We start from the raw sequence: 23,817 nt of genomic DNA, 5'->3' as shown, positions 1-23,817 counted from the left end.
ATTGGATCCAGATTAGCAAAGGCCTTTCTCAGGCAGCCTAGTAGATTGTAGATTGAAATTTTAACATGCTTGAGACGCCACAGAAGACCTGGCCCCTCCCCTAGCCTCACCACGATAGATCCGCATTGAGTTGGCAAGTGACTCAAGTCTCAGATGGATCGATCATCATTCTTGCTGGCACCACCTCCCACCATGCCCATATTGTCCTTACCTTGAATGATCCTTAGAAGTACAATGTGTCCCTTAGAAGTACAGTGCATTCCTACACGATATCAAACAATCTCCTTCAGGATCCTGATATTGAAAGACAAGAGGAGATTTCTCAGTCGTCCTCTTTCCAGCCAAGCATCACTGCCTACTAGTGACTCAATCTAGCCAACAACATAGCTGTCCCAAACAGGCTGTCATGTGCATGAAAGATGCCATGGACATTCTCAAGTGCGGATCCAGAAGAGGCAGCTAGATAAAGAATATGAACCAGACGTTAGGAGCATCAGGGTGCAGATGAGGTAGTAGCTTGGACTTGGAGCCAGGACAAGGAATGATGCGCTGTCGGCTGAACCAGGAAGGGCTCTGCTTACAGAAGGTGGGCGGCTGGACCAAAACAGAGGCGGCTGGCCAACCAGAGGGCGGCGCTGGATATTATGGATATAAGGCCAAGACTGCTGGCCGACCAGCAATCGGCTAGTTCTCCAAGGAAATAAAGGAGCTATAAATAGGCAAGGTAGCTCATAGTTGGACTCATTCAATCCTTTAGGGATTGGGTCCCTAGGGTCCTATAGTAGGACCAGATTTTGGGTGTTTACCACCTTTTATGAAGACAACCTAGGGCTGTAGCAAAGTACCCTTTTTGTACCATATCAATAAACTGAATTTCCAACACATCTCTCTCTCTCTACTCTCTCTCCATATCTGCGTTTTGCATCAACATGTTTCCAGCAGTGTTTAGGGCTGAAAGAAGACCCCCAGAGCTTCCGCGTGTTACATTGGTATCAGAGCATCAGGCTCAGCAAAGCTAAACACTGATTCAGTCCCATATGATGGTGTACAGGTCCAAGGTACAGGAAAGAACACGGATACGAAGTCCAAGGCAAGGAACACAAAATCGGGAAGAGCTCCCAGGAGGTTTGTTGGTGGTGTTCCACAAAGCCAGAGGGGATGGCAGTCCTGTGAGCCAGATAGGTTCTCGGGCAACGGTCCCAAGAAAGGATTATCCTCTCCAAGGGGTGATCTGAGAGTGCCAGACTCATTTCTCAGGAATGAAGACCAAGACAGTGTTCAGAGTCAGTGTAGGATTGTGGACTAGATGGAATCAGATGCATAGATCTTAGTCTGTGACAAAGTGGTTTGGAGACCGGGCCAGGCTTTCAGAGAAAAGGGTTGCCAGGGATGGATGGATGATAGAGGGACTTCGGGAAAAGATTGGGATGATGACAGTCATCCAAGAACAGTTTGGAATCCCGTCATCAAGTTTAGTAGAGGGGGATGTCATGTGCATGAAAGATGCCATGGACATTCTCAGGTGCTGATCCAGAAGAGGCAGCCAGATAAAGAATATGAACCAGACGTTAGGAGCATCAGGGTGCAGATGAGGTAGTAGCTTGGACTTGGAGCCAGGACAAGGAATGATGCGCTGTCGGCTGAACCAGGAAGGTTTGTCGGCTGCTTACAGAAGGTGGGCGGCTGGACCAAAACAAGAGGCGGCTGAACTAACCAGAGGGCGGCACTGGATATTATGGATATAAGGCCAAGACTGCTGGCCGACCAGCAGTCGGCCAATTCTCCAAGGAAATAAAGGAGCTATAAATAGGCAAGGTAGCTCATAGTTGGACTCATTCAATCCTTTAAGGATTGGGTCCCTAGGGTCCTATAGTAGGACCAGATTTTGGGTGTTTACCACCTTTTATGAAGACAACCTAGGGCTGTAGCAAAGTACCCTTTTTTGTACCATATCAATATACTGAATTTCTAGCACATCTCTCTCTCTCTCTCTCTACTCTCTCTCCATATCTGCGTTTTGCATCAGCATTGTTTCCAAGAGTGTTTAGGGCTGAAAGAAGACCCCCAGAGCTTCCGCATGTTACACAGGCTGCGTTTTTGGCCTGCTTGGGCTTGCTTTCCCAACCCTGATCTTGGAGCTCTCTTGGCTCCCTTTTGCCTATCCTTTTCCTCTCCATCTTCTCTCTCACTCTCTCTCCTGTGTTTCCACTTTCCCTTCTTCCGCTGCACATTCTATCAACAAAGACAGTTCTTGTAGAACAACCAACCGTTCTATACTGAGTAATGGCCAGGCTCAGATATGAGGGCATGATCCACAAACTATTTTGTAACAACAGATGCTGAAATTTTGACCTTGGAAGGAATAAAATGTGCCACTTTTGTCAAGCGGTCCACCACCACATATAGTACCAAAACTCGAGTCAACATACTGGTCTTTCATGCTATCTATGTCTTTCCCAATGATTTCGAGAATGGTAAGACTCCTGCATGGCCTGGATGCTAGCCTTTCGACTTAGAGCGCCTGCTTACCAAGGATGTACTCGATCATTTCTCCAAATTGTTGCAAGATCTAACACCATCTGGCTTGCGGATCACTCCACTGGGCACCTAGCATGTTTGAAGCCACTTAAGTGCTTGGTGGTCTATTCTGACTGTCAAAACCTATCCATAAAGAAAATGCTTCCAATATTTGAGCATTGTGATCACACCCAAAAGCTTTGTCATAAACCAAATAATTCTTTTCGGGGATATCCAACTTTTGACTGTAGTAGACCACGGATCTATTGTCTTATTGGAGAACTGCACCTATGGCTACATTGCTGGCATCGGTAATGACCTCAAAAGGCTCATCCCAAGATGGTAACTTCAATAGAGGCGCTTCTTAGGCAGCTTTCTGGAGTGCATGGAATGCATCAAGCGCCTTGCCTGTGACTGTGACTTTTTGTCTACGAGTCTTCACCCCCTCGAGCATGTCGATGAGAGGTGCTGCAAGATTGGAAAACTGGTGAGCATCAGTGCTGTAGGCTTGGCAAAGCCCTACGAAAGAACGGATCTCTTGGGCGGTCTGAGGAATGTCCCAATCCAAGATCTCTTGAACCTTTGAGGGGTCCAATCGAATCCCATCGGAACTGATCATATCGTCCAAGTATTGAACCTTGGTAACGCCGAAGATAGACTTTAAAGTAGAGCCCATTATCTCACAAAAGTTGCAAGACTTTCTCTCCATCTTTCTCATGCTGCTCCGCAGTGGTTGAGAAGACTATGCTAACTAATGTGCTTTATAATTTTGATTCGTGCCCATATCGAATATCCAAATATAGCCCCAAAACAAATCCCGGAACTCCAAGAGTTTATGAAAATTGTTAAACCTTTCCAACCTCCACCCAGTTCAAGCGAAGGACAAGAAACCTCCGGGTCCTCCACCTCAGAAACATATCCTGTGTTTACTTCCCTCTCTGGTAAACTTCTAAATCCTTATCCTAGGTATCTCCTACTAACAAAACCGAGGCAGAGTGTATATTTTTGTTTTGCTCTCTACCACATGCTGAATTTCCCACTAACACGCTTGACCCCATTAGGAGTTGCTGGTGGCAACGAATGTATGTCATCAAGAAAAATGAAAACACACTTACCGATGAGGACTGCAAAAATCTTGGACATCATTTTATGCATTGGTAAGCCCAAAAGGCATGACTACGAACTCGTAGTGACCACACTCTGTTTGAAAAGCTATTTTTGGAATGTCAGCTTCAAAAATGCGGACCTGTTGGTAACCACTCTTGACGTCGATCTTAGTGAAAAATTTTGCATCGTCCGAACGCTCCAAATTGTACTCAATCCTTGGCATAGGAAACTTATTCTTAATGGTGAGTTTGTTTAATGCCCTGTAGTCTACACAAAGACGTGCAAACGTGTCCTTCTTTTGGACAAATAGGATGGATGCAGCAAATGATGAGGAAGATGGCCGAACAAATCCGGCTCGAAAGAGCTCAAATAACTGCTTTTCTAGCTCGCCCTCTAAAGTCTTGGAAAGACAATAGGGGAACCTACTAGGAGGTTCTGATCCAAGCTCTGATACCAATTCAACCTGCAGCGGAAGTATGCGTAATTAAGGATCCTGTCACACAAGTTTCACACCGCCTTCTTTATCTTGAGTTTTGTAAGTCTTTAGCAATCCACGTTTAGTACTTCATACTTTAAAGAGATTTAGAGAGAGAGAGAGAGAGAGAGAGAGAGAGAGAGAGAGAGAGATAGAACTGCACACCGGATTGGGTCCCACATTACCCACTGAAGGGCCCCCTCCTATTGCTAGGAGTATTTGCTTTTATTATCTTTGAAGAGAATGACTTTCGACTGACTTTGGACTATAGATAAGCCAAACACCTGATCTCTAAAAGACCAAGTCAGGCTGAGCTGTAAACGGCTGTAGAAACACCAATGATGACCGATCTCAAGCCTATGCAGTCTTCCCAATGGAATTTAGGAAGGCTCCAAATCTAAGGCTAAGATATGGGCTGTTTGGGACTGTTTCTAGGCTGTGTATGAAAGCTGAAAATGAATGAATGCATGCGTTTTACCTTCACCAGATGGCTGTAGCAAAACGATGATGATAGGAATGCTGAAAACTATTTGTCTGCTGAAAACACTATGTTCTATGAGGGCTGAATGGTGTATGCTGCTACGTTTTGCTGATGGATGACTGAATGCTCAAGCGATGATGCCTCTAGGGCTGTAGGATGAAACGCTTGCTCCAAACGCTGAAGAAGTGATGTGATCCACTGGCTCTAGGCTGAATCCTTGATGAGCCTATTGTTGATTGCTGAGATGCTTGAGTTATGAATGAATGATGCTATTTATATGGAGTCTAAGGGCTGGTCAGCTATTTACTAATGCTGGTTGACTATGGCATAAAATGCTACACGACTTGCTACATGAAATAAATAGAGTAATGATGGTATTGAATGCTGGAAAAATGCTAAATAAATACTCTAAAATATGGAAAAAATACTAGATAATATTCTGAGGCTTCTGCAATGGTCTAGATGGCCTAAATGCATATGGGATGAATGCTATGCAAAAATGCACACATGTCCTGATGCAAACTCTAAGGCTTCTATGGCATCTATATGCATGAATATATATACCTTCATAAGGTCAAAAAAAAATATGAACTTACAAATTGAGAGATTTGAGAAAGAAATAATAGTGAAGAAGGTTAAACACAAAAACAAAGCATTTGATTCTCTCTAAGTGGGTTAAGGGACTTTGACTGACTAACTGACTTTCTAAGGCTGAGGAATGACCTACGTAGCTCGTGCCTGACATATCCTAGACTGAGGATTACAATGGGGTCGTGGCGTACAACAAATATCAAATCCTAAAGGGTTCTACTACTGTACAATGTTGCACTGGAGAAGCCATCTTGTCACCATGCACTACAGTGCAGAGTGCATGTGACGACAGCCCCAAGATCCTAAGGGATGGCACACAGCAACGCATGGTATACTAGAGAACCACACACGTGGAGGGGGCGCTTTACTAGCATGGGAGAGCGCCTGGATGGGCAAGCATCGAAGGAACGAATGGTCCGCAAGGAGTCCCACCACCCTAGGTGGGCTACAAGAGTCTCTAGAGCAAGAGCAAAGATGGGAGACCTCTATGCTAGTCTTCACTAATCAGAGTAGCGCTGGTAAGAGGGGTGCCTGGTGTTGGGGTAAAGGCATTATGCCCACCCTTGTAGTGTGTACAAGTCCATAAGTTATAGTACATAGTACACTTAGTACTTTTAATGTACTAAGTGCACTATGTGTACTAGTGCAATATACATGTGTGATAGGGGAGTCACACACTCATTCTCATGAGTTGACTTATCCCCACAACTCTCTCTCTCTCTCTCTCTCCCTTCTTTCTCTGTGTGTTTGTCTCTCACATGAAACCCTAACTCTTAATTCTCTCCCATTCAACTGGTATCAGAGCACTGTGTATGGTCTTGAGACAGCATGGTTTGGCACAGGCAAGTAGCTTGCAGGTGTGTGTCCAAGCAAGCATGGCTGAAGGCCGATAGCCTGTGCGTGTGAGCATTGGTATGCGCAGCGCTGGACTTTGGCGTGAGCAAAGTACAGGGCAGATGTGCGTATGCAGGCAGAGCCGATAGCCTGGAGTAGAAGCGCAAGGAGTCAACGTTAGCAAGTCGACTAGGTGTTGACGGGCAGAGCTGCATCGCTTTATCTACAGCAGCGCAGCAGCAACGTGGTGAGGCGAGCTCAAGCGACTGGGAGGCGTTGAGACGTGGGTCGCAGTGAGTGTGGTAGCGGTCGTGGCTGCCTCGATAGCGCAACTCGTCTCCCAAATTACTAGCGGGCGGCGCTCAGCCCATCGCCTTACGCCGACTCGATAGCGTAACTCAACTTACGCGGGCTACAGGGTAGCGCGAAGGGAAGGCAAGCGAGCGAAGAAGAGGCGATACAGAGATCCACTGTTTATCGGCCATCGCTGCCTGGTGAGGCAGCTTTACCTGGCCGCCTACACGTCGCCGCTGCCTGGTGGGGTGAGAGAGGCCGCCTACACGCTGCCCTGCAATACTGGATGCAGCCGAGGAGCTGGGCGTAGAGGAGGTCTGCAATCTCACAGCATTTTTTTTACAGAGCCCATAACCCGACGTCTTCTGCACTAATACAGCAACAGCATCATCACCCCCTTTTTTTGCAACAAAAAATCAGAAATTACGAGGTACATGCTTGAATTTTTTTTTGGGATTTGCAATTGAGTAGGTACAATTATCAATTGAGCAGGTACAGGTGCCAAATTGCTCAAATTTTGAGCGAAATTGGCAAAATTGGGTGACATTGGTCACAATCAGGATAAATTTGCAGGAAATTGGATGTCAAAATTTGGGGCTTTTGATGTATTTGTGCAATTGGGCATTCATACATGCTGTATGATGTGAGCAATCTCACATTCGGGCCTAAATTGCAGAAATTGAAGTGCAGATCAAAGGGCTTTTGTGCCGATTGGATTGATTTGCATGCAGGCACTCGCATTTGATGCTTTGGGCAATGTGTTGATGCCTGTCAAGCACTCAATGTGCCTGTAAATCAAGGGGCTTTTATGTACTGGATGTGTATGTGGCCAGGGGGAAGCACTGTGAAGACTCTGGATGCCTTCATGTCGGTTAATGTACCATGTATGATCAGAAATTGATCTTAAATCAAGGGGCTTTTCAAGATTTTATGCTTGTTAAGCTTGGCAAAGCAGTAGGCAAGACTTTTATGCCTTTTATCCTCAGAAATCAGCTTGCAGTCAAGGGGCTTTTGCCCAATTTCTGTTCGGGACTGATGTATGCAGTGAATGGGACTGTAAAAGTCTGATTTTCACTCATTTGGACAGCCAGGAGAGCATTTATTGCTGCTGTACTTGCTGGTACAGATTTGTTACAACTTTGTGCAAGTTTTGGCATGGCTGTACATTGATTTGAGTGAGGAAAAGGTTCATTTTCAGCTGCTGTACTTGCCGGGACAGGTTTGGTACATCATTGGTGAGCACTTAGTACTGTTGTTCAGTACTTTGGAAGGGGAACAGAGCACATTTAAGGTGCTGTCCTAAATCTGCAGCAACCAGATTTTGGTGATTTCATCACATACAGTGGGAGTAGAGTTGCATTCGTGCTTCCGCAGTGGGAGATAAACTTTGGGAGAACAACTGTGAGCACTTTGTGTGCTTTTGGTGCAGTGTTTGCACATTTTGCAGGGAGTCAGGCATTGACAGGTTGCATATTACTATGGCAACCACAGGTGAGAGCTCTTCATTGCTTCACATCAAGAAGCTTGAAGGCTCACATAATTATGACATTTGGCAAACCCAGTGCTATAATGTGTTGCTCCAGAAGAAGCAGCACAAGCCCATCAAAGAACGGGATGTAATGTCCGCTTCTCTTACTACTGAAGAGTGGGAAGATATGGATGAGCTGGCAAGATCTACTATCATGTTGTCTGTGTCAGACTCTTTACTTTTCAGCATTCGTGAAGAGAAGACAGCTTGGGGAATGTGGCAAAGATTGCAGGACTTGTATGCCCAGCAAAGTGCCTCAAGCAAAGTGTATTGGTTGAAGAAACTCATAGGTCTTCAAATGAAGGAAGGGGCGTCTATGACAGCCCATCTAAATGAGTTTAATGGTATTGTCAGCCAGGTCATCAATCAAAAGTTGGCAATGGACGATGAGTTCAAAGCCACTTTTCTCTTATGCACTTTGCCAGAGAGTTGGGACACATTCAGGACAGCTACTAGCAATTCGAATGCTATGCTGTCATATGCAGATGTTGAGGGTGCTCTCCTTCAAGAGGAGATGAACAGGAAAAACAACTCTGTTGGAAAGTCCAATGCAATGAATGCACGTGGGAGATCCCAGCAAAGGGGTAAAAGCCAAGAACGGGGAAGGAGCAAGTCCCGCTCCAAAAAGGACTTGGAATGCCATTATTGTGGCAAGAAGGGACACATCAAAAAGCAATGCTACAAATGGAAAAATGATCAAAAGGAAAAGGGAAAAGGCAAAGACAAAGACAAAGATGAAGCCAAAGATGTAAAGCCAAAGGGCAAAAGTGGAGTCAAGATTGAAGAAATCAATGTGTCACATGCAGGTGACAGTGAGGATGAGGTCCTATTCACGTCTTCACTTGATGCCCATTCACTTCTTACAGGAGATGGTCATGGTATGCACTCATGGATCATTGATTCAAGTGCCTCCTTTCATGTCACAGGTTGCAGAGACTTGTTTGTCAGGTATACTGCTGGCAATGAAGGAGTAGTTTATTTGGGTGACAACCATGCATGCAAGATTCTTGGCAGAGGTGATGTGAGGCTTGTATTTTCACGTGGCTCACAGCTTATGCTCCATGATGTCAGGCATGTGCCTAAGCTCAAGAAGAACCTGCTTTCTACTGGACAGCTTGATGATGCTGATTATGTTACCACATTTGGTCGTGGAAAGTGGAAGATTAGTAAGGACTCACTGGTTGTTGCCAGAGGCTCTAAGGTGGACACTCTTTACTTCATGCATGCAGGTGTTTGTCACCATGCTAATGTAAATGCAACCGAGCTGCCGGAAATTTCTATGTGGCATAGCCGGTTGGGACACATGAGTGTCAAAGGAATGGAGCAATTGTCTCGTTTTGGTTACTTGCCTTCTCTAAAGTTCTCAAGTTTTCAGTTTTGTGAGCATTGTATATATGGCACGCAACTCCAGTGCCCCCACAAGAAAGCTCTTGGACAGAAAGATGCTCAGTTAGAGCTTGTGCATAGAGATGTATGTGAGATGCCTCAGCTTTCTTTGGAAGGGGCAAAATATTTTGTGTCCTTTATTGATGATGCCACACGTAAGGTGTGGATTTATCCTCTTCGTTTGAAGAGTGATACATTCTCAGTGTTTGAGAAGTTTGTTGATCTTGTTGAGAATCAAACTGGCAAAACACTGAAGGCTTTGCGTTCCGACAATGGTGGAGAGTACATGTCCAAACAGTTTCAAAACTTTTGTGATGCTAAAGGCATCAAGAGGGAGCTCTCTACTCCTTATGATCCTCCACAAAATGGGACAGCAGAGAGGATGAACAGGACCATTCAGGAGAAGGTCCGTTCTATGTTGTCACATGCTGCATTACCTCATGGTTTTTGGGCTGAAGCTGTTATGACAGTTGTTCATCTTATAAACAGGTCACCTAACACGAGGCTTGGTGGGAAAGTGCCAGAGGAAGTTGGACAGGGAAGCCTCCGTCATACAAGCACTTGAGAGTGTTTGGTTGCGTTGCGTACGTGCACATACGCAAGGAAATGTGCACCAAACTTGATCCTAAGTCTTACAAATGCATATTCCTAGGATATGGTGACAGAGGTGAAATGGGGTATAGACTTTGGGATCCCGTGAATAGAAAGATTATACGCAGCAATGATGTCATTTTTGATGAAACATGCATCTATAAGGAGCCTACAAGGCAACAGGAGCCTGGCAAAGTCATCTTTGATGATGATGGACATCTTGGACAACAACAAAGGGCTGTAAATCAGCCATTACAGCAGCAAAACCAACCCTTAAATGGTGCTGAAAATGGTCCAAATGGACAGCCAGAGATGGCAGAAGATATCCCTATGGATATGCCACAATTAGAGGAGATACCGGGCATGATATTTCAGCCTTATGGCATGGAACAGGAGCCACCAATAGGTGATATGCAGGCTGGACAGCAACCTGCAAATGATGGTCATTGGGTACACAGGTCCACAAGACCCTCCAGAGCCCCTGATAGGTTTGTTCCAGGGGTTGACTACTTGATGCTCACTGACTGTGGGGAGCCCTCATGTTATAAGGAGGCTTTACAGAGGGCAGACATGGCTCTTTGGGAGCGTGCCATGAAGTCAGAGATGGATTCTCTGCACAAAAATGGAACATGGAAGTTGGTGCATTTGCCTACAGGCAAGAAGGTTTTGCCTTGCAAGTGGGTTTACAGGCTCAAAGTTGCACCAGATGCAAAGCCAAGATACAAAGCCAGGTTAGTGACTAAGGGCTTCAAGCAGGAATATGGTGTGGACTTTGATGAGATCTTCTCTCCAGTGGTCAAAATGACCACACTTAGAGCTGTATTAGCCTTGGTTCCTCATGATGATCTGGACTTGATTCAGATGGATGTGAAGAGAGCTTTTCTTCACGGTGATCTCCATGAGGAGATATATATGCAACAGCCAGAGGGTTATGCAGTAAATGGAAAGAAGAAGCTTGTATGCAAGCTGAAAAAGAGTCTTTATGGGCTCAAACAGGCACCAAGGGAATGGTATCATAAATTTGATACATTCATGAAATCCCAGGATTTCAGGAGAAGTGACATAGATCATTGCTTATACACCAAGAAAGCTTTAGATGGCAGTCTATTGATCCTCATCTTGTATGTTGATGATATGTTGATTGCCGGGAAATCTCGTAAAGAGATGGATGCCTTGAAGAAGAGGCTGCATCAAACCTTTGATATGAAGGATTTGGGTGATGCAAATCACATTTTGGGTATGCGGATACTTCGGGACAGAAATCAGCATGTGTTGTATTTGTCTCAGAAGGAATATATTGGCAAAGTTTTGCAGAGGTTCAATATGGACGGGGGGAAGAAGACTAGTACTCCTTTGCCTCCATATGTGAAACTCAGTGCTATGGACAGCCCACAGTCAGATAGTGGCAGGGCTGATATGGCCAAGATTCCGTATGCTTCAGCTTGTGGCAGTCTCATGTATGCCATGGTTGCTACTAGGCCGGACATTGCATTTGCAGTGGGAGTGGTTTCTAGATACATGGCCAACCCTGGCAAGAAGCATTGGGAAGCAGTGAAAGGTGTCATGAGATACCTGAAGGGCACACAGGATATGTGCATTTGCTTTGGCAAACAGGATGCATTAGTGCATGGTTACACGGATTCGGATTATGCCGGTCATCCAGATAACCGGAAGTCTACTACCGGTTATGTGTTTACATTCACAGGAGGTGCTATGTCATGGATATCCAGGATGCAGAAGTGCACTGCCTTATCTACTACAGAGGCCGAGTATATTGCAGCCACAGAGGCTTGCAAGGAGGCATTATGGCAATCTCGGTTAGTGGTTGATTTGGGTTATACAGGGGATATTCCATTGTTGCATTGTGACAGTCAGAGTGCCATCCAGTTGGCAAAGAACCCTGTTTTTCATTCAAAGACGAAGCATGTGGATGTGAAGTATCACTTCATCAGACAGGTGATAGAAAACAAGCAAATTCAGCTTGTTAAGATTCATACGGATGACAACCCGGCTGATTTGTTGACAAAGAGTTTGCCTCCGGAGCGGTTTGCTCGTTGCAGACACTTGATGGGCATTGGATGAGGCCAGTTTCAGCCTTGATATGGCCTTGTATATTATCATGTACATGCTGATTTTTCTTTTCCTTCATTTAAGGGCACTTTGCCTTTAAGTGGGAGGTTGTTGGGGTAAAGGCATTATGCCCACCCTTGTAGTGTGTACAAGTCCATAAGTTATAGTACATAGTACACTTAGTACTTTTAATGTACTAAGTGCACTATGTGTACTAGTGCAATATACATGTGTGATAGGGGAGTCACACACTCATTCTCATGAGTTGACTTATCCCCACAACTCTCTCTCTCTCTCTCTCTCTCTCCCTTCTTTCTCTGTGTGTTTGTCTCTCACATGAAACCCTAACTCTTAATTCTCTCCCATTCAACTGGTTTAGAAGGGTGGCGAAGGAGGCAGGTTGACTGGTGAACTGGTGAGGCTAGTGAGGGAGAAAAAGGCTCGGGTGGGGGCAAGGAAGAGTTTCTGAAGATGGATAGGTGAGCAGAGTCGCTAAAGTGGGGGGGTCATCAAGAGGTCCTGGGGGGGGTGGGGGGTCACTGAAGAGGTCCTGCAGGTGGTTTTTTTGGGGGTTAAGGGGGGGAGGATCCTACCCTGCTGCTACAAGGAGATCCCCAACAGCTGCTCCAAGCACAGCAAATGCCTAACCAGGTGTCTTGAGCAGGCGCACCATAAAACATACCTATTTTAACCGGAAGCAAAACGAAATATGACCAATAGCTCCTAAGAAGTGAAGATTGGCAGCTCTAGGCTAGAAACTGCAAATGTGATGCAACTCAGTCTAAGACATCAGAGATAAGCAGCCCACAATCTCTGAGAGCAAAAAACTCCTCCTCCTTTTCTCAACAGAAAGTTAAATCTCCAGCAGACCCAGTCTCTGAAGCCGTTTGCACTCTAGTTTTGAGAGAGAACAGATATAAGACTTGCAAAGCTCACTCAAAACACACCTAATACCTAACCTATTGCATATATAATGGTGAAGTATATGAACGAAATGCTCTACACACAAATATACAACCGGCTGCCGACCAGCATAAGAAGCGGCCAAGTAGCACAAGGGGGGGGGGGGGGGGAAAGCACTCTCTATCAACTGTCGTTTGAGTTGTGATGTGTCTTGCCTTGACCTATCATTTGTATTTGTTGAGAATCTGTTAAGGTTCGTTCTACATCAGCAAAATGAATTTAGTAGATAAGATACCAGTTGCCATGGATGATTGTGCAAGTCTACTGCTGTCATTGTCTGTTACCTTTAAAACATTCAGGGTAGATTACTTTATGAAGCGCCCTTCAATTGTTGGGAAACTAGACACCTCACATTAATGCTTTGAAGCAATCCTGCGGGGCCTGAGCAACTTCACATATATTCCTTCAATCAATACCTAGATAGATGTAGATTCGAGACTCAAAACTACAGTAACGCCCTTCAACATCAAGATGCTGGAACATACTCCATGAGGCATTATAGAATTCAACACTCAAAACTACAGCCGATGCGTTCAAGATGCTTGAACCATGCTCAAGATCAAGATGCTTGGACCATGCTCCATGACACATTATGGAATTCGTAAGCATATTTGACAACAGTTAACATTATCAAAGATGCTGTGTATTGCAATGTTATTCATGCAACATTGCCAACAAAGCAAGCCTTTTTCCTTCCTCAAACCCCTTGTGTGACTGTATCAAGCAAGGTTAGCAACCATTCCCAACTCAATCAATGTAATCTCTCAGAAGGGCCTAGACTGCATATATCCCTGTCTTGCTTGCAAATAGCCAGAAGATCTTATTCCCTTAGCAACCATTACAAACTTGATCAATGCAATCTCTCAGAAGGGGCTAGACTGCATGTTGTGATCAGAGTGAGAGTGGTGGTCCATTTACAATTGGTGGCATGTAATCCAATTAAAAATAAAGCACAAGGCCAGAAATAGACACCTAAATTACCTGTAATCTCCTGGTATGAAGGGTACAACAACACGGCTTGGCCAAACTAGAAGGTCCATAAGAGATGCTAATAAGATGCTCTGCACACGTCAATAGGCAACTAAAAGCTTTCACAGATACGAAATAGCACACTGATAGTTGTGTAGAAAAGATTTAGGTATACAATATTCACATTTATAAAATACTCACATCCACTGCCTTCTGCATTTCTGGCATTTTTTTGACATCACCACTGATACATCTGGTTTGAAAGTCTACCAATGGCTGCTTATCATCTCCACCAAGACCATTCCAATAGTGAGTCCATGTTTCCCAAAATATATATAAGCAATTCAAAGATCAATTTAAAAATGAATCTTTGACGAAAAGGCCTTACAGGCTCTATGATGGAGAAAACTACAGCCGCAAAACATGGGAGCTCCTCTTTTAAAGGTGTAAAAGTCAACTTCATCACAGCATACATCACAAAATGCTTGATCTGCATGTGGATGTAAGGCAAACTTGTTTTCATAAGATCCTCTACTTTAAATGTACATGGCTTAAAAAGAGCTATGCCAGAGTTAACTAATTGACACAAATGTTCACAACCTGAACTACATATTCAGGTCCGGATGTTGACACATGCAGCACCATCTCTTGGTCCTCATTTTGTCTCCAATCTACTTGAATCTCCAGACAAGTTCTGTCGTCTTCATCATTGTGTAAAGCCTTTAATCCTACCAAAAACAAAAACCAAACATGCTACACTAGTCAAATCAATGCTTCAATAGCATTTTCCATCCACGATACTGAAACACAGCCTAAGGAAGCATATAATACTTCATTGAAGAAGTTTCCAGAAGCATGGGTCACATCCCATTGAAAATACTAGAAATGGACAAAGAGCATACATAAAACCTTCCGTCCATTACCCTGTACGTAAGGACAACTATTCCCCAAGTTGATTTTCCCAATCGAGAGTTCCTGAATAGCTCCGGATCTGTACTTATTGAACACAGCCTGCAGCTGTACCTTTATGATAGCAGAAGATGCCTGCAGAAGAGGGCACATGCTCTTGCAATGATGGCATTGGAAATCACACACGAAACCAAATTTCATCTGCTTCTGTGCTCAAAAAGATAACTTGAATGGGAAAACATGGGCTGAAATTAAGAATAAGTGGGGTCAAGATTTTACTAATAAAACCAGCACTTTCATGAGGGAAGCTCAAGTGGTTGTACATAGAGGTTGAGTAATCTTAAGCCAGAAAACACTTGCCTCTTTGAAAAACGGCCATGCCTTTTCCAGTCCCACATTGATCCACCTCACCTTCAAAGCATGAACGCTCAAATAAGTCCCACATGCCTTGACAAAAGAAATGCAATCACATGCATTTCAACCTACCATCTCTGCATCTGAAGGGTCTGGTAGCCAGCTCAGAGCCTTATCATGATTGGGCAGAAGCCTTCGCAGGGCGAGCATGTCAGCCAATGATAATTGAGCAAGATTAACACTCTGCATCAACACAACACACACTATGGGTCATACTCTTCACAATCTCACTTGTCCACCAAAATGAGCTCTTACATCACCTGGGATGTAGCTTAGAGGAGTGGATTGGTTGCATCCCTGTTGCCTTGGCTTCAACTTCCAATGGCACAATTTGCTCACATATGCACTGTGCAGTATTACATCCTTGCTTCACTCTCCCCAAGGCTAATATCACCTCCACTATGGCTTATACAACTAATCCATCCGCATTAGGCTGTATATTGACCATAGACATGTAATAAAATCATAGTATGCAATATGCGCTTGCTGATATGCTGTCATTACTACTCAATATCCAGGCATTTGACAGAGAGACAATCCTTCACAGGCATTCACCAAAGAAAGCATTATGCTCCTATTGATATTCTCTTTCCATGGCATAGCCTAACCACGTCAGAGGAAAAAGATGTTCACAATGCAGTATGCTGCAGCTAATATGTCTTTAAGTAATTACTTTCTCTATTCCCCATAAGTCCCACACTGATTCCAGAGGTGCTAAATCCAGGGTATGTCGTGTTGTCGGCCGTGTAGCCCAAGTGACCTACTGGTGTTGTGAGAGTGCTAAGCAAACAAAAACATGCACACAAGTATCTACTCAAATCCTGGTAAATCCATATCAAGCTCAATTATCCATTGAAGAATGTACAATGCTGTCTGGAAAATACAGAATGATCAACGAGCATAAGGATAACCCAAGTTGACGAAGAACATTGTTCCCCCTTCAATCACTGGTTGTTGCCTACTGATTCTCGCTTCCAGATGCGCACACTTGGCCTTGCTCTTGGCACCCAGCCTGTCCGGTGCCCAGGGCAGTCTGTCCCACGGGGGCTGCCTGACATGGATTCCCCTATGTAGGTGCATCACATTCTCCCCACTAAGACTGCAGTTGTTGTCAGCTGTACGGCATTAACATGGGTGCCATGCACACCAGCTACAAAACTCCAATTGGATCTCACCCAAGTCCCAAAGACTAGGAGACCACTTTGTGTCTGTAGAACACTTGTGCCTATATGCTAGGGTTTTCCAGAGTGCGGCAAAATCACACATTCAGCACACACAAGAGTCCAAAAATAATGCTCTGTATTATGTACAAGAAAGAAGTAATACAACTGAAATTCAAGTACAAGATGTGGCTAAGAATGAAGACATCAAATCACAGCCCTGTGACCTACTATGCATGAAATTTGATGGCACATGGACATCCACAAAAATGGAGCTTGCAACTGAATGTGTCAACCATTATCAGCATATATTTCAGAGTTCATCTGCTGTGGGTTCTGATGTTCATGATGCTCGAAATTTTTTCTTAAATTCTGTGCATCCCATTGTTGACAATGAATATGCTTCAAGATATGATCTGCCCTTCACTGAGGAAGAGTTGACACATGCATTATATGGCATGGGACTTTGGTTGGGATGGTCTAACGGTCGAATTCTTTGTTGCCTTATGGGATGACCTTAAATTTCAGATCTTGACCATGATTAATGTTGCATGGGAGACAGGACGTATGCCTACATTCTCGAAAGAAGGCCTTGTGACTTTGGTACCTAAAAAAGCATTGGGAGAATCCTTTAATGATTGGAGACTAATCACGTTAATGCCAATTACCTACAAATTGGCAACTAAAATGCTTGCAAATCGTGTTGGCGGACTGCTTTGTCATGGTTTTCATCCACAACAATAAGGTTTTGTCTCCTGAAGACAAATTATGGATAATATTGCTAATGCATATCTGGCGATGGAATATGCCAAATATACTTACCAGGACATCCTTGTTATGCAAGTGGATGTAGCAAAAGCTTTCAATACAGTTCAATGGGACTACATAGCTGAGGTCATGGCTGCAATGGGCTCTGGTCGTAAAATGCAACAAGCTATTTTTTGGTTATCTCAGGATAGTACCTACCCAGTGCATTTTGGATCGTGGTCTTTCATCGAAGTGGACCATGAAACAGCAGACGTGAATGTCCCACGTAAAGTTTGGGGATGTGAATGTCTCACGTGAAAGCAGGAGATTTATTTGTCCAAGAACCGGCCGGCTGCATTCAAGCTGGCTGACCAGTCCTCGGCATATATATAAGCATCTCATCGTATTCAGCAAAAATCAAGTGATATTCAGCAGTTCATTCATTCATTAGCTAGCATAAGTCATGTAGAAGGGACACGGTCACCCCTATGGGGCTGAACATAGCATAGTAGCAAGAAACACCGTTCCAAGTGGTCTTGAATGGCGGAACCGTGTTTCCTATGCACAAGGAACGCTGGAACGGCTGCTGATGTGGTGTTCTCGTTGGAACGGGCGTTGCTGTTGTGGGAACGGATCGACCGTTTCTAGAGCGGCTGTTTCGAGTGACAACGGAAATGCAACGATTGTGTAAAGGTACCTTAATTGATGTACTAATTCTTTCTATTTGCTACTTCCCTTAGTGCTAGGCTTCATTATGGCTGAGTCTGCCCTGCATCTCCGGAGGTTTGGCAAAAACTCAGTACGAAGGGCTCTGTGTGAATATATGCTCTTGTGTGTGTGTGTGTGTGTGTGTGTGTGTGTGTGGAGTGCGTGTGTGAGAGCATATCTTGATACAGAGTTCTACACCCACTATTGGGCACTGATGTCGTTAGTGGGGATGTTGTAGTATCTAGTCCATACTATGCATAATGGAGTTGATTGTTATAGACCATCCTGTATAGGTAGGAAGATCAACAGGAACCGAGAGCACTAGGATTGGTTTTTGCCGATGAAGAAGGAGCAGAGGGGGTTTTCATTTCTATGTAAACCATACATCTCGATTTGCACACCTGAAGTGTGTAGTACCCGTATGATGATGGCTATTGTTTGTGCTGTATTTTGCATTATTTTTTTTAATGATGAAAACAACAAGGTTTATGGTTGATCACACCTGGGAAATGTTGCCATAAATGATGATGTTGTTGGAGAAACACCAAGAAGGGTTGTTGTCTGTCACGACCCTGTGTTTTTCTCTGGACAGTATGCAGGTGTGCACGGGGACATGGTGGACAGTGTGAATGGCATCAGATTTGAGTTAAAAAGGAAGCCCATGTGTGGACAATCCCAAGTGTGAAGGGGGCAAAGAGACTTTAACTCAAAAGGTTTTAAAAACCTTTAAAAAATATTTTAATGCCCTTCATGAAAGAAAACGTGGCCCTTATGCTATTATTGGGGCCTCGTGTGTCTTTTTTGGAAAAAAGAGGGGCTGGAGGGCAGAAAAGGGGGAGGCGCCTATCTTTTGAGGATGGTGTGCTTTTCCAGTCAGGAGGGCTGCTCATCTGGTACACAGGCGGCCAGCGCTGAAGTTCTGGTGTTTGGCTGCATACAAGACTGCCCTTACACGCCTCTTTTCTTTCTCTTGCTCTTGTGTGAGCAGGCAATCGGGCAGGGGCTGTACAACATGCGGGGAATTTTCTCCTGTGAGAGTCGGCTGCAACTGGATGTGTGGAAAGGCTGACAGGCTAGTCGGGCAGCAGATACATGCTTCTGTCTCTGGTGGAAAAACAGGCGAGCAAGTACGGCTGCAGGTAGCACATGTTCTCTCTCTCTCTGTCTAGCGACTGTTGGGCTGCAGGACAGGAGATGGAGTGGATTGGTAGCACACGTGCCCTCTCTATCTGGCGACTGTTGGGTTGCAGAACAGAAGGTGGGCTCGACTGCAGGCGTAGAGGGCTGAAACTCATGCTCTATTGCACGAGTCACGCTGCAACTTACAGGTTGGTTTCTCTAGACACACAGGCAGCCAGGTGTGTGCTTTTTGGAGGACGCCGTGTTTTTGCAGAAAGGAGGGGCTGGTTTTTCATGAACATAGACATCATGTCGATGGCGTTCAACTGATGGAACTTTCAGCTTCTCTTTGCTTTGGTTCGGGACTGTTTTGGAAAGGGTTTATGGAATGTTTCGTAGCAGTGCATGTGGCTATGAACATGAGCAATGCTCGGGACTGTTTTGAGATCAGTTTGAGGACTGTTTATGGGCTGTTTTTGTTTGGCTGCAAATTCAGCTATGTACTTGGGTTTCCGGCTGCAAGTACAGGTCAATTGAAAGTGTTTCTTCACATGGGAGTGATGCAAGCTCGCATGGCTACGTGCTCATGGAGCAGATTGTTTTCTTCCTGCTAGAAAGGAACAGAGGGACCTACAGTTATGGGCATCTCTATGTTTCCAGATGTTTCATGAGGGAATAGGTAACTAGATGTATGCCGTTGTTGGCACTGTTGTTGAATGGTGCCATGAATGGTTCTGTATGGAAACAGGACAGAAGTTTCAAAAGGGAAACAGGCCTAAGGGTTTCATGTGGAAACAGGTCATAGGTTTCTCGGGGAAACATGTTTTTGGGTTTCTCCAGGAGATAGGTCACATGCAGGCAGAAGGTACAGGAATGGACACATGCTTGGTACAACTGTTGGGGTAAAGGCACTATGCCCACCCTTATAGTGTGTACAAGCCCATAAGTTATAGTACATAGTACACTTAGTACTTTTAATGTACTAAGTGCACTATGTGTCTAGTGCAATATACATGTGTGATAGGGGAGTCACACACTCATCTCCATGAGTTGACTTATCCCCACAACTCTCTCTCCCTTGTTTCTCTATGTATGTCTCCCACACATGAACTCTAATCCTAATACTCTCTCCCATTCAACTGGTATCAGAGCCTCAACTTTCAACAATGGTGGTGTCGAATTTGCTGTAGAGGAGAAGAAGGTGCAGGCGCTGATTTCTCTCCTGGCTTAGGTAGCAAAGCAAGGCGTGTGCTGTCTGTGTTGAACGTGAGGAAGCGTGTAGAAGCGCTGGCCACTTAGGCGAAAGGCGTGTCAGCGCTAAGCAGCCAAGCGCCTACAGCAGCAGCAGCAACCATCGCAGCGCACAGCACGTGGGCGGAAAGAGAAGGTGGTAGGCGTTGAATCACTCGCAGGCGTGTAACCGCTGGGCGAGATTTTCGTGCATCCATTCGTGGCGACGTGTAGCGCTGGCCCTTCGCTCCTCATCACCTAGCGCCGGTGACGAGTTGTGCGCGAAAGCTCCAGCACGACGCCACATCCAGTTGTGTGCGAAAGCTCCAGCACGGCGCCCATAGTGCTGGCCAAGGTGTAACAAAAACCCGCCGTCTACTGTGTTGCCCACGAGGAGAGCTACGCAGCCCACACGCTGCCTGCTGAGGAGAGCTACGCAGCCTACACGCTGCCTGCTGAGGAGAGCTACGCAGCCCAGCCATCCGTACAGCTGCAGGCGCATAAGCATCAACACAAGCAACTCCCGATTCAGCAACATCAGCAAGAAGCCCCCCCCTTTCTGCAACAGCATCAACACAAAGAAATTCAGCCTGCAGATCAGAGAAATTCAAAAAATTAAGAGGTATTTGCCTTCAATTTTGGGAATTTCTTATCAATTCAATCAATTGAGCAGGTACAAGTGCCCAATTGCTCAATTTTGAGCAAAATTGGCAAAATTGGGTGACATTGGTCACAATCAGGATCAATTTGCAGGAAATTGGATGTCAAAATTTGGGGCTTTTGATGTATTTGTGCAATTAAGCATTCATACATGCTGTATTATGTGAGAAATCGCACATTCGGGCAAAATTGCAGCAAATTGCAGTGCAAATCAAGGGGCTTTTGTACCGATTAAGTTGATTTGCATGCAGGCACTCGCAGTTGATGCTTTGGGCAATGTGTTGATGCCTGTCAAGCACTCAATGTGCCTGTAAATCAAGGGGCTTTCATGTATTGGATGTATATGTGGCCAGGGGGAAGCATTTCGAAAACTCTGGATGCCTTCATGTGCGTCAATGTACCATGTATGATGAGCAATTGATCTTAAATCAAGGGTCTTTTCAAGATTTTATGCTTGTTAAGCTTGGCAAAGCAGCAGGCAAGACTTTTATGCCTTGAATCCTCAGAAATCAGCTTGCAGTCAAGGGGCTTTTGCCCAATTTCTGTTCGGGACTGTTGTATGCAGTGTTCGGGACTGTAAAAGTCTGATTTTCACTCATTTGGACAGCCAAGAGAGCATTTATTGCTACTGTACCTGCTGGTACAGATTTGGCACAGCTTTGTGCAAGTTTTGGCATGGCTGTACACTGATTTGAGTGAGGAAAAGGTTCAATTTCAGCTGCTGTACTTGCCGGTACAGGTTTGGTACATTATTGGTGAGCACTTAGTACTGCTGTACAGTACTTTGGAACGACAACAGAGCACATTTAAGGTGCTGTCCTAAATCTGCAGCAACCAGATTTTGGTGATTTCATCACATACAGTGGGAGAAAAGTTGCATTCTTGCTTCCGCAGTGGGAGATAAAGCTTGGGAGAACAACTGTGAGCACTTTGTGTGCTTTTGGTGCAGTGTTTGCACATTTTGCAGGGAGTCAGGCATTGACAGGTTGCATATTGCTATGGCAACCACAGGTGAGAGCTCTTCATTGCTTCACATCAAGAAGCTTGAAGGCTCACATAACTATGATATTTGGCAAACCCAGTGCTATAATGTGTTGCTCCAGAAGAAGCAGCACAAGCCTATCAAAGAAAGGGGTGTAAAGCCCGCTTCTCTTACTGCTGAAGAGTGGGAAGATATGGATGAGCTGGCAAGATCTACTATCATGTTGTCTGTGTCAGACTCTTTACTTTTCAGCATTCGTGAAGAGAAGACAGCTTGGGGAATGTGGCAGAGATTGCAGGACTTCTATGCCCAGCAAAGTGCCTCAAGCAAAGTGTATTGGTTGAAGAAACTCATAGGTCTTCAGATGAAGGAAGGGGCGTCTATGGCAGCCCATCTAAATGAGTTTAATGGTATTGTCAGCCAAGTTATAAATCAAAAGTTGGCAATGGACGATGAGTTCAAAGCCACTTTTCTCTTATGCACTTTGCCAGAGAGTTGGGACACATTAAGGACAGCCACTAGCAATTCGAATGCTATGCTGTCATATGCAGATGTGGAAGGTGCTCTTCTTCAAGAAGAGATGAACAGGAAGAACAATTCTATTGGAAAGTCCAATGCAATGAATGCACGTGGGAGATCCCAGCAAAGGGGTAAAAGCCAAGAACGGGGAAGGAGGAAGTCTTGCTCCAAAAAGGACTTGGAAGGCCATTATTGTGGCAAGAAGGGACACATCAAAAAGCAATGCTACAAATGGAAAAATGATCAAAAGGAAAAGGGAAAAGGCAAAGACAAAGACAAAGATGAAGCCAAAGATGTAAAGCCGAAGGGCAAAAGTGGAGTCAAGATTGAAGAAATCAATGTGTCACATGCAGGTGACAGTGAGGATGAGGTCCTATTTACGTCTTCACTTGATGCCCATTCACTTCTTACAGGTGGTCAAGGTATGCACTCATGGATCATTGATTCAGGTGCCTCCTTTCATGTCACAGGTTGCAGAGACTTGTTTGTCAGGTATACTGCTGGCAATGAAGGAGTAGTTTATTTGGGTGATAACCATGCATGCAAGATTCTTGGCAGAGGTGATGTGAGGCTTGTGTTTTCAGATGGCTCACAGCTTATGCTCCATGATGTCAGGCATGTGCCTGAGATCAAGAAGAATCTGCTTTCTACTGGACAGCTTGATGATGCTGATTATGTTACCACATTTAGTCGTGGAAAGTGGAAAATTAGTAAGGGCTCACTGGTTGTTGCCAGAGGCTCTAAGGTGGACACTCTTTACTTCATGCATGCAGGTGTTTGTCACCATGCTAATGTAAATGCAACCGAGCTGCCGGAAATTTCTATGTGGCATAGCCGGTTGGGACACATGAGTGTCAAGGGAATGCAGCAATTGTCTCGTTTGGGTTACTTGCCTTCTCTAAAGTTTTCAAGTTTTCAGTTTTGTGAGCATTGTATATATGGCACGCAACTCCAGTGCCCCCACAAGAAAGCTCTTGGACAGAAAGATGCTCAGTTGGAGCTTGTGCATACAGATGTATGTGAAATGCCTCAGCTTTCTTTGGGAGGGGCAAAATATTTTGTGTCCTTTATTGATGATGCCACACGTAAGGTGTGGGTTTATCCTCTTCGTTTGAAGAGCGATACATTCTCAGTGTTTGAGAAGTTTGTTGATCTTGTTGAGAATCAAACTGGCAAAACACTGAAGGCTTTGCGTTCCGACAATGGTGGAGAGCTTTTTTGGGACAGCAGCCCTCTCTACTCCTTCGGAGTCTCACATAGAGCTCCTGTACTGGACTTTATCATATACATATATATATATACATATACATATACATATATATATATGTATATATATGTATATATACAGCTCCTGTACTGGACTTTATCATATACATTATACATATACATATACATATATGTATATATATGTATATATACAGCTCCTGTACTGGACTTTATCATATACATTATGTATATGATAAAGTCCAGTACAGGAGCTGTATATATACATATATATACATATATATATATGTATATGTATATGTATGTATATGATAAAGTCCAGTACAGGAGCTGTATATA

The 23,817-nt window shown here is 44.5% G+C and overlaps 1 protein-coding gene across 3 annotated transcripts in view; it reads right to left on the bottom strand.

Moving 5' to 3' along the window:
- Nucleotides 1-23,817, bottom strand: part of LOC147617940 (synaptotagmin-4-like) — a 65,497-nt gene that overhangs the window by 38,806 nt on the left and 2,874 nt on the right. For 2 of the 3 annotated variants that reach the window (XM_086776206.1, XM_086776204.1), the window contains exons 2-8: nt 15,202-15,312; nt 15,076-15,126; nt 14,730-14,850; nt 14,407-14,534; nt 14,195-14,296; nt 14,008-14,082; nt 13,819-13,898 (exon numbers count right to left, since the gene is read on the bottom strand). In XM_086776206.1, the coding sequence (XP_086632332.1) occupies nt 13,819-13,898; nt 14,008-14,082; nt 14,195-14,296; nt 14,407-14,534; nt 14,730-14,850; nt 15,076-15,126; nt 15,202-15,312 (668 nt within the window). The remainder of the gene's footprint in view (nt 1-13,818; nt 13,899-14,007; nt 14,083-14,194; nt 14,297-14,406; nt 14,535-14,729; nt 14,851-15,075; nt 15,127-15,201; nt 15,313-23,817) is intronic. The other variant, XM_086776205.1, reaches the window with a different exon arrangement.

Source organism: Cibotium barometz, chromosome 36 (assembly GCF_041138505.1).
Source record: "Cibotium barometz isolate CiBa-2024 chromosome 36, ASM4113850v1, whole genome shotgun sequence".
NCBI classification, from domain to species: domain Eukaryota; kingdom Viridiplantae; phylum Streptophyta; class Polypodiopsida; order Cyatheales; family Cibotiaceae; genus Cibotium; species Cibotium barometz.
Note: the sequence above shows the minus strand (reverse complement) of the source record. Positions and strands in the feature narration are given on the sequence as shown.